This window comes from Oncorhynchus nerka, linkage group LG27 (assembly GCF_034236695.1).
Source record: "Oncorhynchus nerka isolate Pitt River linkage group LG27, Oner_Uvic_2.0, whole genome shotgun sequence".
In the NCBI taxonomy this organism is placed as follows: domain Eukaryota; kingdom Metazoa; phylum Chordata; class Actinopteri; order Salmoniformes; family Salmonidae; genus Oncorhynchus; species Oncorhynchus nerka.
The window spans coordinates 49,826,152-49,841,123 of NC_088422.1; the positions used below are offsets into that span (position 1 = coordinate 49,826,152).

At 44.3% G+C, this 14,972-nt stretch overlaps 1 protein-coding gene across 1 annotated transcript in view; it reads right to left on the reverse strand.

Moving 5' to 3' along the window:
• The window catches only part of LOC115111932 (metal transporter CNNM4-like), a 37,699-nt gene that overhangs the window by 5,654 nt on the left and 17,073 nt on the right, over positions 1 to 14,972 (reverse strand). The window contains exons 5-6 of the mRNA XM_029638481.2: positions 3,215 to 3,311; positions 132 to 316 (exon numbers count right to left, since the gene is read on the reverse strand). Of these exons, the coding sequence (XP_029494341.2) occupies positions 132 to 316; positions 3,215 to 3,311 (282 nt within the window). The remainder of the gene's footprint in view (positions 1 to 131; positions 317 to 3,214; positions 3,312 to 14,972) is intronic.

Consider the following 14,972-nt stretch of genomic DNA (forward strand, 5'->3'; position numbering starts at 1 on the left):
AAATGTATTGTATTTCTAAAGCTTGGCATTTGCTTTGATATAATTATGCAGAGTGTTCAGTCTCTTAACTTTCTGCACCTTAGCTAATTTGTTGTGTAAGATTTCTCCAATGGATGGATGGTCCTCCTTACCTTGACAAACTGCAGGTCTGTGAGAGCTCGTACGTAAAAGTCGGGGGTGTATGTTGGTGAGGGGATAGTGAACGGAGTAATGAGCTGGCTATTGCTGCCGCTGACAGACAGAGACGCTGTACTATCTTCAGCGCTCAGAGATGCTGTCCTGTTCAAACCACTGATGTGTGACGGACAGCGGAACCCTGAAACACACATAAAATGTAGTGTTAGTCAGCAACAAAAAAAACACACATGTGCAGACGCATGCACACAAGGATATGGTGATGGCACACAAAAAATGCATACACACTAACACAGGTAAAACTGTAATGAACTGGTAGGCTAAATGTGAATAATGTGAATGCCACTGTCAAACCAGGCAAAGGTGCATTCTAGAGACATTAATACAGTTAATGCAAGAGACATTACTTCTCAAAGCAAACACACATACAAACACACACATATCCACTTTATGTTAAAATGGCCTGTGAGAGAAAGTCAGAAGTGAAACACACACAAGACATCTGTTAATTTCACACCGATACCACCAGATGTTGCACTTCGCAATGTTAGGCTACCATTGAATAACATACGATGCCAGTGCCTCAGTGAAGCAGAGCCACATGGATTTATTAAACACCTTAGCTGTCTGAACAGCAAAAAAGCACATGGAATCTGATATTTCAAGACACTCTAACTTGCTGTTTGGACAGTCAGAATTACGAAACTGATTTGAAAAACAAATGACCCCATTTTGAAATCATCAGACCCAACATGGAAATTAGCATTAAAACTACACAATTTTCTCTGCATCCCATGGTTTATAGAATTGCAGGAAATTAGTCTTAAACTTACAAAATGTTGTCTCTGCCAACAAGAGGCGTGTGAACCGTTTGTGTCATGAACAGTGCTTGTGCCTATAGATATAGAGGTGGTGTGTGCGCACAGGGATGTTTCCCAATGCTGGAAGGGGGGCCTGATCGAAAAAGTTTGGGAACCCCTGGAGTACAGTAGAGTATGGTACAGTACAGTAGTTTAATTCAATGGAGTAGAGTATGGTACAGTAGAGTTTAATTCCGTAGAGTACAGTAGAGTGCATTAGAGTTGAATTCAATAGAGTAGAGTACAGTTGAATTCAGTAGAGTACAAAACAGTACACTATACTTTACTTTTCTTTGCTTTACCTGTACTCTAATGTGCGCTACTGTATTGTACTTTACTATAATTTTCTTTACTGTACTGTACTCTGCTGTGCTTTACTGTACTATACTGTGCTGTTCTTTCCAAACTTGTGAAAGATAGATTTGCATTTGCCAAGGCAGTAGCTTCTCTGCCTGGGGTCCAAACACATCAAGGCACTTACATTGCATATAAAACAAAAGATAAAATATAGACGTCTATGATTGGTTCCGTGGATGTGGAAATCATGGCCTGTCCAGATTGCACCAAAAAAGACTGTCGGTCCGGATAGGACCAAAAAAAGATGTCCTTAAGACTTTGCCTGACCATAAATTCTTAGTGGGATGCCTCTGTTGACTGGAAACGTTATTTTGCTGAAACCGAATTGTTTAGATTTGGTTTATCAAGGGCGCCAGGCTACGTAAACGTCGGCAATGTGCCATCTGTCCGTAAACAACGGCTCGTGCGGGACGAAGTCAAATATAATTTGCTGAAGGAGCAATCACAACCAATAACCAATCAATTGAAAAACTGTATGTGAGCCCTCCATGACAGTGCCATAATAATAACAAGTCCTAAACCAGGGGTTCACAAACTTTTGGCCTGTGACCCCATTTTGAGATCAAATTCTTTTCACGATCCGGCCAATGTTTACTTTTGTAATTGACACTGTGACAAAAATTAGTCAAAAATACTGTCAGACTGATTTGTAAGTATGGTTTGAAGTGAATTAAATGCATCAGAAAGGTATTGGGAAGTTTAGGAAAACATCAAGGAAGCTCATTCAGCAATAATTGTGTGAATGTGCTTATTTATATAATGAATATGAGTTTGCGGGGATAAAATAATTCAATATTAAAGAATTAAACCTCTCACTAAAAGCATCAGTCATACGAAGGTTATACTTAAACTTGAACTGGAGAACCAGATGCTTTTAGTGAGAGGTTTAATTCTTTAATATTGAATTATTTTATCCCCCCAAACTCATCACTTGTTCAAAAATTGAATTTTTCCATTTATCCATATTACAACCTCTCACTTTCAGTTAATCGAAAATTGATCCTTTTTCAAAATATCTCCCTTTCAAAAACAAGCCATACACAAAGCTGGTTGTAATTTCAGTTCCATCCTCCAGAAAAGACAGAATAAATAGTACGACAAAATATATAAATGGATTAAAAAATATATATTGTAAAAAAAGGAATTATCTTTGTTAATGATATTATGAATAGGAAAGGTGGAGTTATGGATCTATATATGGAAATGTTTTCTCTATCCAAAATGACATGCAACTGATTGCAGCATTACCACACAAAAAATGGAGGAGGCAAGTGGAAGGGGTAGATGGTAGGAAATATGTTTGTTTGCCCTTTATTTGCCTTTACAACAAAAAATGTAATAAATACACATCAGTTTTACTATAGGACCAATTTGATCTTGTCCCATGTTTTCCTCAGATTACACAGACCCACAAAGAATTTGAAAACAAATCCAATTTTGATAAACTCTCATATCTATTGGTTGAAATACCAGTGTGCAATCACAGCAGCAAGATTTGTGACCTGTTGCCACAAGGAAAGGACAACAAGTGAAGAACAAACACCATTGTAAATACAACCCACATTTATGTTGATTTATTTCCCTTTTGTACTTATCTATTTGCACATCGTTACAACACTATATATAGCCATAACATGCCATTTGAAATGTCTCTAGTCCTTTGTAACCTTTGTGAGTGTAATGTTTACTGTTTATTTTTGATTGTTTATTATCTAGTTCACTTGCTTTGGCAATGTAAACATATGTTTCCCATGACAATAAAGCCCCTTGAATTTAATTTAATTGAGAGGAGAGAGAAAGATCGAGAGAGAGAGAGAGAGAGAAACAGACAGAGCATATAATGGAAGAGAGAGAGGACTTACCTAACGTGGGAGCACTGAGGGCCATGACACCGTAGAAGGAGAATGGTCCTGTCTCAAACTTCATGTTTTCGTTCCCGGCCTCCACTTCCACTCGCCCCTGAGAGACACAGAGAAACACAGACAATGGATCAGGGACAAGCAACAACACAGGGTGTCACTGTAATATTAAAATCTTGGGCGTTCCTGAGATGACAGAAAACAAAGACATGATACAGTCCCTACAGAGGAAATCCCGAATAAGCTGGAATGCCAGTTTGAGAGGCCACTTGAGATACAGTCCCCCACAGGCCCACCCAGAAGAGAGCAGAAAGAGGGAGGCCTGCCGCGGCCCATCAAATCAAATCTTATTGGTCACATACACATATTTAGCAGATGTTATTGCGGGTAGTATCTAACAATTCACAACAATACAAACATCTAAAAGTAAAATAATGGAATTAAGAAATGTATAAATATTAGGACGGGCAATGTCGTAGTGGCATTGACAAAAATACAGTAGAATAGCATACAGTATATACATATGAGATGAGTAAAGCAGTATGTAAACATTATTAAAGTGGCCAGTGATTCCATGTCTATAGGGCATCAGCCTCTAGGGTGTAGGGTTGAGTAGCCGGGTGGTAGCCGGCTAGTGAGGGCTATTTAACAGTCTGATGGCCTTTTTCAGTCTTTCAGTCCCAGCTTTGATGCACCTGTACTGACCTCGCCTTCTGGATGATAGTGGGGTGAACAGGCTGTGGCTCGGGTGGTTGATGTCCTTGGTGATCCTTTTGCCTTCCTGTGAAATCGGGTGCTGTAGGTGTCCTGGGGGGCAGGCAGTGACCCCCGGTGATGTGCTCGGCAGACCGTACCACCTTATGGAGAGCCCTGCGGTTGTGGGCAGTGCAGTTGCCGTACCAGGCAGTAATACAGACCGACAGGATGCTCTCAATTGTGCATCTGTAAATGTTTCTGAGGGTCTTAGGGGCCAAGCCACATTTCTTTGTTATTTCTACATTATCAGGTGAAGGAGGATATTCTCAGAGCAGCAAGAGAGAAGAGACAGGTGACATGGCAGGGATCTACAATTATGTTCTTCCCAGACTATTCCAAATGAGTTAACGACCGGAGGATGGCACTCAGTAAAAACTGAGATAAAACTCAATGAAGCCAGGCACAAGTTTGACTCACCAGACGAAGCCTCAGCTTCATCCAGAGAAGATCCACCAGAGAGAACCATTGAACCCAGAATTCTATTGGATGCAGGACTATCAAGGTCTGTCTGATAAATGCCTTAGAAATGTCATTAATAATAATTCCTATTAATAATAATAGACTCAGCCCTAGGGCTGTATTTGCCTGGACTGTTTATTACCAGTAGGCTATTTTTATTTAATGTTTTTCTCAACAACAAAGAAATCTATATATTTTTAAGGGCCTTCAGATTAGCTCTATTTAAAGATTAAGTGTGAATTCAATGCAAAGCTATGCTTTTCCAGTAGGTGGTGACAAAGAACTATAGCCATAAATATAACAATGAGACAGATATTCCACAGGATGTAGAAATGTGAAGCAATCGCTTCACGTTTCCAGTCACTACCAAATACAGTGCATTCGGAATGTATTCAGACCCCATGACCTTAATAAAAACCTGCTCCAGAGCACTCAGGACCTCAGACTGGGGTGAATGTTCACCTTCCAACAGGACAACGACCCTAAGTACACCGCCAAGACAACGCAGGAGTGGCTTTGGCGACGCTCCCCATCCACCCTGACAGAGCTTGAGAGAATCTGCAGAGAAGAATTGGAGAAATGTGCCTAATACAGGTGTGCCAAGCTTGTAGTGTCATACCCAAGAAGACTCAAGGCTGTAATCACTGCCAAAGGTGCTTTTAGAAAGTACTGAGTAAAGGGTCTGAATACTTATGTAAATGTACATATTTCAATTTTTTAAAAACCTGTTTTTGCTTTGTCATTATGGGGTATTGTGTGTAGGTTTATGAGGAAAATAATAAGCCTGTAACATAACTAAATGTGGAAGAACTGTACATACTGTCACGTTCGTCGTATAGAGGAAACCAAGGCGCAGCGTGGTCCCTTGACTGGTGACCGTCGCTGGAGACCCTGGCCTGGAGACCCCAGGCTGGGGACCGTCGCTGGAGGCTCCGGACTGTGGCCCGTCGCTGGAGGCTCCGGACTGTGGCCCGTCGTTGGAGGCTCCGGACTGTGGCCCGTCGTTTCGGGGCTCCGGACTGTGGCCCGTCGTTTCGGGGCTCCGGACTGTGGCCCGTCGTTTCGGGGCTCCGGACTGTGGCCCGTCGTTTCGGGGCTCCGGAGTGTGGCTCGTCGTTTCGGGGCTCCGGAGTGTGGCTCGTCGTTTCGGGGCTCCGGAGTGTGGCTCGTCATTTCGGGGCTCCGGAGTGTGGCTCGTCGTTTCGGGGCTACGGAAGGTGGCTCGTCGTTTCGGGGCTCCGGAGTGTGGCTCGTCGTTTCGGGGCTCCGGACTGTGGCCCGTCGTTTCGAGGCTCCGGACTGTGGCCCGTCGTTTCGAGGCTCCGGACTGTGGCCCGTCGTTTCGAGGCTCCGGACTGTGGCCCGTAATTGGAGGCTCCGGACTGTGGCAGACCTGGGTTCAAATACTGTTTGAAATAATTTCGCAATACTTTATATGTATGTGCTTGATTGACCTTGGTTTAATTGGACTGATAGAATAGTCCCAAAACGGCAAAATCTGCCAATCTGGTACTTCAAGTATTTAAAGATTTCAAATAGTTTTTGAACCCAGGTCTGGTTTGCAGTGCAACACAAAACAGCATAGTCCATTCCATTGCATCAAATGCAAGAGACATATATAGTAGGTCAGGGTATCCAAAGTTCAGACTGAATCATCAAAAGATGTCTCTTGCATTTGATGCTTCCTGTTTTCAAGCAATGTGGACAGAAACCATGAGATTGAGATCATGATTCCTTTATTATTTGTGAGATAGTGCTCAGCTTTTTCATATTGTCGGCTCAGGGATTCGAATTAGCAACCTTTCGGTTACTGGCCCAACGCTGTAACCTGCTAGGCTGACTGTCACCCCTGATTGGAGAGGGTTTCCAAGGTGTGTGTGTGCTATGCCCTTGTAGGGGTCAGAGCTCTCCGTCAGCCAGTTATGACCCCTTCACTGGGGGGTCAGGAGCTTGCGTGTGCGTGTGTGTTTTGCTCTCCCCTCTCCAATCAGTTTTCAATTGCCACACAGGCATCTCAGACCTAGAAAAAATACATTTCCTGGGAAACATTATGTAGTCATACATTTCCTGGGAAACATTATGTAGTCATACATTTCCTGGGAAACATTAAGTAGCCATTTTGAGTCAACATCAATGTCGGATTCACCTCTGGGGGGTCCTGAGTGTGTGTGTGTGTGTGACCGCAGCCTGCGGCACGGTCTGACACACACACACACACTGCTGAGAAACCATGCAGAGAAATCATCAATAACAACACACACACACGCAGGCAGGGAGGCACAGACGAAAGCACACACGCGCTTATTACTTCATTTCGATCCAAAATGTACCTTTGTGAGTAAGCTTGAGTAAGCTTCAGTAAGCTTGTGTGAGACTATCAAACATAGGCTACACACACACAAACAACCCATCCCACCCATAATCATTCTCCAATCCCAACAATAATCATTCTCCCCTCTCTCCCTCATCCCCCTCTCCCCTCCCTCAGTCACACCAAGGAATACATTTTTGTGTGATGATGACAATATTCAGGAAACTGAAAGACAGAAAAACAAACAAACAGAAATGTTTATAGACATACGTAATGGTTAGTACCAGGATAGATGCACGGACACACACACACACACACACACACACACACACAGTAGCTATAATGGCGGTTGAATGAAGATTGGGGTTCCCATGCCTATGCTCTTTCATAAACAAATGCAGCCCACACACACATACACACACTGTACATTTCCGAGAACAACCAATTCATTAATTCGTGACCACACAGGTCATAGTACCACAAACACAGTTACTATAGGAACCTCATGATGTGTACAAACATATGATTACACAAAACTAACCAAATATCTCCCGCTCTTTCTTTTACAGGCAGTCCAATCCCCCTGTAGGAGTATAACATTATTTTCAAGAGCGACAATAAACAATGAGGGAAAATTCCCATTCCATCTCCTAACATTCTATTGTTGGCAACATGGCTTTGCATGTTGACAGTGTTGCTCTCCCACCCCTAAACATAGCTCTATGGATTATTCCACCTGGGGGGTCTCCTATGTCCCCCACTGGGTGTATACCATTATCATGAGTGAGGGGTGGGGAGGCGAACAAGTTGCTCAACGATAACTGGATTACTGGCCCTGGATAATGACTATTTGGGGACCCTAATGCCATAAATTACTTATGTGAAAAACTATAGGGTGGGGGGGGGGGGTCGGGTGTTTGTGTGTTTCTAGTGTGTGTACACAAAGTGGGGCAGAGGCTGGCTGGGGGGTTAGGGTTGGTATTTTTAGCCTTAGCACAGCTCTACCAGACCCCGGTCCATTACAGCACAGCTCAACCAGACCCGACCTATCACAGCACAGTGCTACCAGACCAAGCCCACCTCAACTCAGCCCAGCTCTACACAGCACCGACCACTATCCTAGGGTCTATTAAAACACTGTCGAGGGTAGGGCACCACATGATGCAGTCCACACCATGTATCATTCACATCATCAGGCCTCATATGCTGAGAGTTTGGAGCGTCGGCAGCCACACTGCCCTCCACACCATACTCCTCCTCATTCCCCCACAACCGCCCTCCCAGGCTAGTTTTGGTTAACTTAGGGGCCCCCCATGGGTGCGTGCTTAGTCCCCTCCTGTGCTCCCTGTTCACCCACAACTATGTAGCCAAGCACGACTCCAACACCATCATTAAGCTTGCCAATGACAAGACGGTGGTAGGCCCGATCACCGAGGACGATGGGACAGCATGTAGGGAGGTGGTCAGAGACCTGGCAGTGTGGTGCCAGGACAACAACCTCTCCCTCAACGTGAGCAAGACAAAGGAGCTGATCGTAGACTACAGAAAAAAGAGGACAGAGCAGGCCCCCTTCCACAACGATGGGGCTATAGGGAAGCACTTCAAATTGGTGTCCACATCACTAAGGACCAATCATGGTCCATACACACCAAGGCAGTCATGAAGAGGGCACAACAACGCCTTTTCAGGAGGCTGAAAAGATTTGGCATGGAACCTCAGGGCCTCAAAAAGTTCTAAAGCTGCATTATCGAGAGCATGGTTGCATCACAGTTTGGTATGGCAACTGCTCGGCATCCATCCTCAATGTGTTTACAGAGGGTAGTGCGTATGGCCCAGTACATCACTGGGGCCAAGCTTCCTGCCATCCAGGACAGAAGAAGGCCCTAAAAATTGTCAAAGACTCCAGCCACCCAAGTCCAAGACAGTTCTTTCTGTTACCGCATGGCAAACGGTACTGGAGCCCCAAGTCTGGGAAAAAAACTCCTCAACAGCTTAACAGCTTCTTCAAATTCCTTGGTGTCCACATCACTAAGGACCTAGCATGGGCCATAAGACTGCTGAACCCTTAAAACTTCCTTCCACGGGACGGTTGAGCTAATGGAGGTTATGCGATTAACATGAGGAGTACTTTGGATACCAATATCCCTGTGAGGCTCCAAGGCCCATGTTGACCAGGGTTAAGAACATACATTGTAGATTAATAATATTACATTGTATTGTATTACACCCTCGAAAATTATTCCATGGATCCCAAAATTAGATTAATCTGTTAGTAATATTCATATTTTTGGGGGAAATTTCCATGCTGGAGAAGGTGGTTAGGGGTTGGGGGCTAGCTGACGATGTCCCTCACTACCAGCCACAGGGTTGACATTTGAAATGGGTAAAAGTTACAATGGCATTATGTCAGAACTGTAAAAAGTCGTTTCAACAAATTATTATAATGTAACTGGTTCCAGAGCCTTTTTTAACTTAAAAAAAAATGGTTAGCCCAAACTTAGTCCGTCAACTCAGGCAATAACTCAGTCAACATAAAATTATGGGTTTGCATCTTAAACCAAAAAAAGTTGCAGCTGGTTACACACACAGTGCTTTTAAAACTTCCTCGGGATCGGTGTCCCGTCTACGGGACAGTTGAGCTAATGTAGGCTAATGTGATTAGCATGAGGTTGTAAGTAACACGAAAATTTCCCAGGACATAGACATATCTGATATTGGCAGAAAGCTTATACTCTTGTTAATCTAACTGCACTGTCCAATTTACAGTAGCTATTACAGTGAAAGAATACCATGCTATTGTTTGAGGAGAGTGCACAATTTTGAACATGAAAAGCTATTAATAAACAAATTAGGCACATTTGGGCAGTCTTTTGAACATAAATCCAATGATTCATTGGATCAGTCTAAAACTTTGCACATACACTGCTGTCATCTAGTGGGCAAAATCTAAATTGCACTTGGGCTGGAATAATACATTATGGCCTTTCTCTTGTATATCAAAGATGATGGTTGAAGAAAATACAATTGAATAGTTTTTTTTCTCTTCAAATTGTTCCCAAGAATATGCATATCCTTGCTTCAGGGCCTGAGCTACAGGAAGTTAGATTTGGGAATGTCATTTTAGGTGAAAACTGAAAAAAAGGGGTGGATCCTACTCAAATGGCTACCTGGACTATTTGCATTGACCCCCTTATTTATTTTTTTTATTTTTTGCACTGGCTCTCTTGCACAGGCTCGATGTACACTCACTGGACCAAACCACACATACTACACTGACATTCCAACACACACAAAACACACAACTGTATATTGACGCGCCACACACACACACACACACACACACACACACACACACACACACGCACACACACACACACAGAGGAAGAGAGCACTGGGGGAGTGGAGGCAGGTTAGGGAAACACAGGATGAGAAGTAGAGGGTGTGGCAGGAGCAGATGCAACACTCAGACCATGAGAAACAAGATTGTCTGGTCTGATGAAACCAAGATTGAACTCTTTGGCCTGAATGCGTCACCTCTGGAGAAAACCTGGCACCATCCCTACGGTGAAGCATGGTGGTGACAGCATCATGCTGTGGGGATGTTTTCAGCGGCAGGGACTGGGAGACTAGTCGGGATTGAGGGAAAGATGAACGGCGCAAAGTACAGAGAGATCCTTGATGAAATCCTGCTCCACAGCGCGTCCTCAGACTGGGACAATGACAAGCACATAGCCAATATAACACAGGAGTGGCTTCGGGACAAGTCTTAGCTAGAGGCCGGACCTTAACCCAATCGAACATCTCTGGAGAGACCTGATATTAGCTGTGCAGCGACGCTCCCCATCCAACCTGACAGAGTTTGAGAGGATCTGCAGAGAAGAATGGGAGAAACTCCCCAAATACAGGTGCGCCAAGCTTTTAGCGTCATACCCAAGAAGAATTGAGGCTGTAATCACTTGCCAAAGGTGCTTCAATATGTAAAAGTGATATTTCAGATGTTTTATTTTATTATACATTAGTTAATAATTCTAAACCCTGTATTTGCTTTGTCATTATGGGGTGTTCTGAGTAGATTGATGAGGGAAAAAACTATTTAATCAATTTTAGAATAAGGCTGTAACGTAACCAAATGTGGAAAAAGTCAAGGGGTCCTAATACTTTCCAAATGCACTGTACTTTCATAAAACTCATAAAACTCTGTATCATTGGCTAAGGGCTTGTAAGTAAGCATTTCATGATAAGGTCTACAGCTGTTGTATTCAGTGCATGTGACAACTACAATTTGATTTGATTTGGCACTTATGCCCCCAATTGCAGTCCCAACCCGGCAACGGGAGCCACACCAAGGCCTCTTGTGTACACCAGAATGGAGCATTGGCAGTCCCCTGCAGCAGTTCCACTCCTTTGGCGGAAGCTTCATCCGGGTGGACTGAGCCAACACTGCTCTCCCAGTTCCCGCCCCAGTCCCTGCATCCAGCAACTTGAGGGAGGTCTGTCAAATACTCAGTCTGCTCTGCTCTCATGTGGTTGGCCAGTGACCTTGGCAAAGTCTCAGCTCACTCAGCAAAAAGTTGCAGCTGACCCTATGCCTGTTAGCGCTTATGGGAATGAGCTGAATACCCCATCTGACTTTAAATCTCGTAGGAGGTTTGGACTAATGCACCTAAATGTGCGACGTATGATTTAAAACATGTACACAATTGACATTTGGGTCCAGGACTTGTGTCCTGACATTCTGGTTCTCTTGGAAACATGGTTAAGTGACCAAGTGAAGTATTTGCATATGGTCTCAGTGATGTTTGTCCCATAGTATGTATTAGAGATACAAAAATACCAATCTTCATTTATTTAAGAAGATACATTTTTTAAAGTTTTATCGTCAAGGGTTATTACATGACATGTTCTACTCTGATTTATCCACTGTCTCCTGTATTCCTGACCCCGAGTTGGCACTAGAAAATGTATCCTCCATTAAAAATAGATCTAACCCTTGGTTTTCATCAAAGCTATCTGAGCTCATTCAGAAGAGAAAGCAGGACTTTCTTAACTGTATCTCTAACTGCTGGTGACCTTTCTAAATTTGAGAATGTACGAAAGCATACACATTCCTTTTCTTCCCTGCCTAAGCAGGTTCTGTCTGACTCTGGCATCATAAGTGAGGAGAATGGGAAAAGTGATGCTTTTCATCATAATTTTATCTCGGCAGGCTTTTTATTCGAGAGAAACAGTGGTTTCATTGACCCTAGTCAGTCAATCGACTACGCTTCCCTCTGCCAGCCTGTAGCTGACTCGATGTTTAACCCGTCAACTTCTAGTGAATCTTTGTTTTCATTTCAACAATTTACTATCTGTGATGTCCTAGATGCCTTGCTTAAGATTTATGTTTTAAAAAATCTACTGGAGCTGACATGCTTGATCCATTTTTGCTGTTGATACATTGCTATGTTTTCATTTATTTACAAAAATACCCACTGTACCTAACATCATAACTAAACTTTATACATACGAGTTAACACACTCAGTCTCATGGATGGCTAACTCTGAAAATTCCTTAGGTCACTAGTGAGATAGGTGAATCCGATTGAAATTTTCTTGCACCTCATTTGTGGAACAATCTTGAAAATGTTCTTAAATGTGATGTTTCAGAAAGCTAATTGAGGACCTTTTTTTACTGATGACCGTGTTTTTCTTTTTGCTTCCATTTTGTGTTTATATACAGTGCAGTCTGAAAGTATTCAGACCCCTTACTTTCTCCACATTTTGTTACGTTACAACCTTATTCTAAAATGGATTAAATTACCTTTTTTCCTCATCAATCTACACACAATCCCCCATAATGACAAAGTGAAAACAGGTTTTTATACATTTTTGTAAATGTATTAAAAAGAATAGCTATCTTCTGTATACCACCCCTACTGTGACGTTGGTATGAAGAGATTCGGGAGACAGGCGCAGGAATGCGTAACAGGGTTCTTTATTAAGCCAAAATTACCGTGTGCCGCGTGAAGGCACGGGGACGAAGACCAAACAAGCACGCAACAAAACACAGGGTAGAAACCCAAAACAAAAGAGTGAAGAGTACCTCGAATAAATAACACACACACACAATGATTAACACACAGGAAGAGAACCGTAAATCATCTGCGGAATCACAATGGCACGAAAGCCAAAACACACAGCACAGGCACTCACACGCACCAACGGACATTGCAACAATAATTGACAGCACCATGGTGAACAAAGGGCACATATATACAAATACAATCAGTGGGAATGGGGGCCAGGTGTGCGCAAGGAATGTTCTAGAGGGATCCATGACACATACCTTGTTACAAGACAACTGATTGGCTCAAGCGCATTAAGGAGGAAAGAAATTCCACAAATGAACTTTTAACAAGACACACCTGTAAATTGAAATGCATTCCAGGTGAATGCAGGTGACGCAAGACAGTCGCTTTGAGGAGCGTGTGACCCTTCAGACGCCATGCTTTGCGGTTACACGTACTGTGTCTCCTATACGCATGCACTCTGTGCCAGCTCCCCGCATTTGCCGTGCTCAGCGCTCCTGGTCTCCAGTGCGTCTCTTCGGCCCCGGATATCCTGCCGGCTCTGCGCACTGTGTCTCCAATGCGCCTTCACAGCCCAGTACGTCCGGTGCCAGGGCCCCGCAGTTGCCGGGCTAGGATGAGCATCCAGCCAGGACGGCTCCACGCACAGGATCTCCTGTGCATCTGCCCAGCCTGGTAAGCCCTGTGCCAGCTCTAAGCATGAGGCCTCCAGTGCGTCTCCCCAGCCCGGTGCGTCCTGTGCCAGCTCTATGCACCCGGCCTCCAGTGATGATCCATGGCCCGAAGCCTCCAGTGGTGTTCCATGGCCCGAAGCCTCCAGTGGTGATCCATGGCCCGAAGCCTCCAGTGGTGATCCATGGCCCGAAGCCTCCAGTGGTGATCCATGGTACGGAGCCTCCAGTGGTGATCCATGGTACGGAGCCTCCAGTGATGATCCATGGCACGGAGCCTCCAGTGATGATCCATGACACGGAGCCTCCAGTGATGATCCATGGCACGGAGCCTGCAGTGATGATCCATGGCACAGTCCAGAGTCTCCAGCGACGGTCCCCAGTCCGGAGCCTCCAACGACGGTCCCCAGTCCGGAGCCTCCAACGACGGTCCCCAGTCCGGAGCCTCCCGCAACGGTCCCCAGTCCGGAGCCTCCAGCGAGGGCTCCCAGTCCGGAGCCTCCAGCGAGGGTTCCCAGGCCGGAGCCTCCAGCGAGGGTTCCCAGGCCGGAGCCTCCTGCAACGATCGGTGGTTTGGTATCTCCAGCAGTGATCTACGGTCCGTAGTCCCCGGCGACGATCCCCGCACCAGAGGCGCCACCGAAGTGGGGGGAGCCTCAAGAGGATGCCTCTGCGTCCCACACCGGAGCCTCCACCGAGATGAGATGCCCACCCGGACCCTCCCCTATAGGTTCAGGTTTGCGGCTGGAGTCCACACCCTTGGGGGGGGGGGGGTACTGTCACGCCCTGATCTTAGAGAGCCTTTATCCTTTATTTATTTATTCACTACTTGGTTAGGTCAGGGTGTGACTTGGGTGGGCAAATCTATGTGTTCTATTTCTTTCTTGGCCGGGTATGGTTCCCAATCAGAGGCAGCTGTCTATCATTGTCTCTGATTGGGGATCATACTTAGGCAGCCTATTTTCCACCTGAGTTTGTGGGATCTTGACTTTGTTAGTTGCTGTACAGCCTGCAGAACTTTTTTTTTTTTGGTGTTCATCTAAATAAAGAAAGATGGACGTTTACGACGCTGCACCTTCGTCTCATTCCAACAACGGGTGTAACAGCTGTCATCAAAACAAAGGGTGTCTACTTTGAAAAATCTCAAATCTAAAATATGTTTTGATTTGTTTAACACTTTTTTGGTTACTACATGATTCCATTTGTGTTATTTCATGGTGTTGATGTCTTCGCTATTATTCTACAATGTAGAAAATAGTCTAAATAAATAAAATCCCTTGAATGAGTAGGTGTCCAAACTTTTGACTGTTAGTGTTTTTATTTAGTTTTTATATTTTACATGTATATTTCCTGTAATATATGTAATTCAGGGCTCATCTGTAAAAGAGACCTTGGTCTCAGTATGATTCCCTGATTAAATCAAGGTTAAAACATGAATAAAACACATTTTTTTGTGTTTTGATACACAGATAACTGACAGCATGGTACGCATGGTG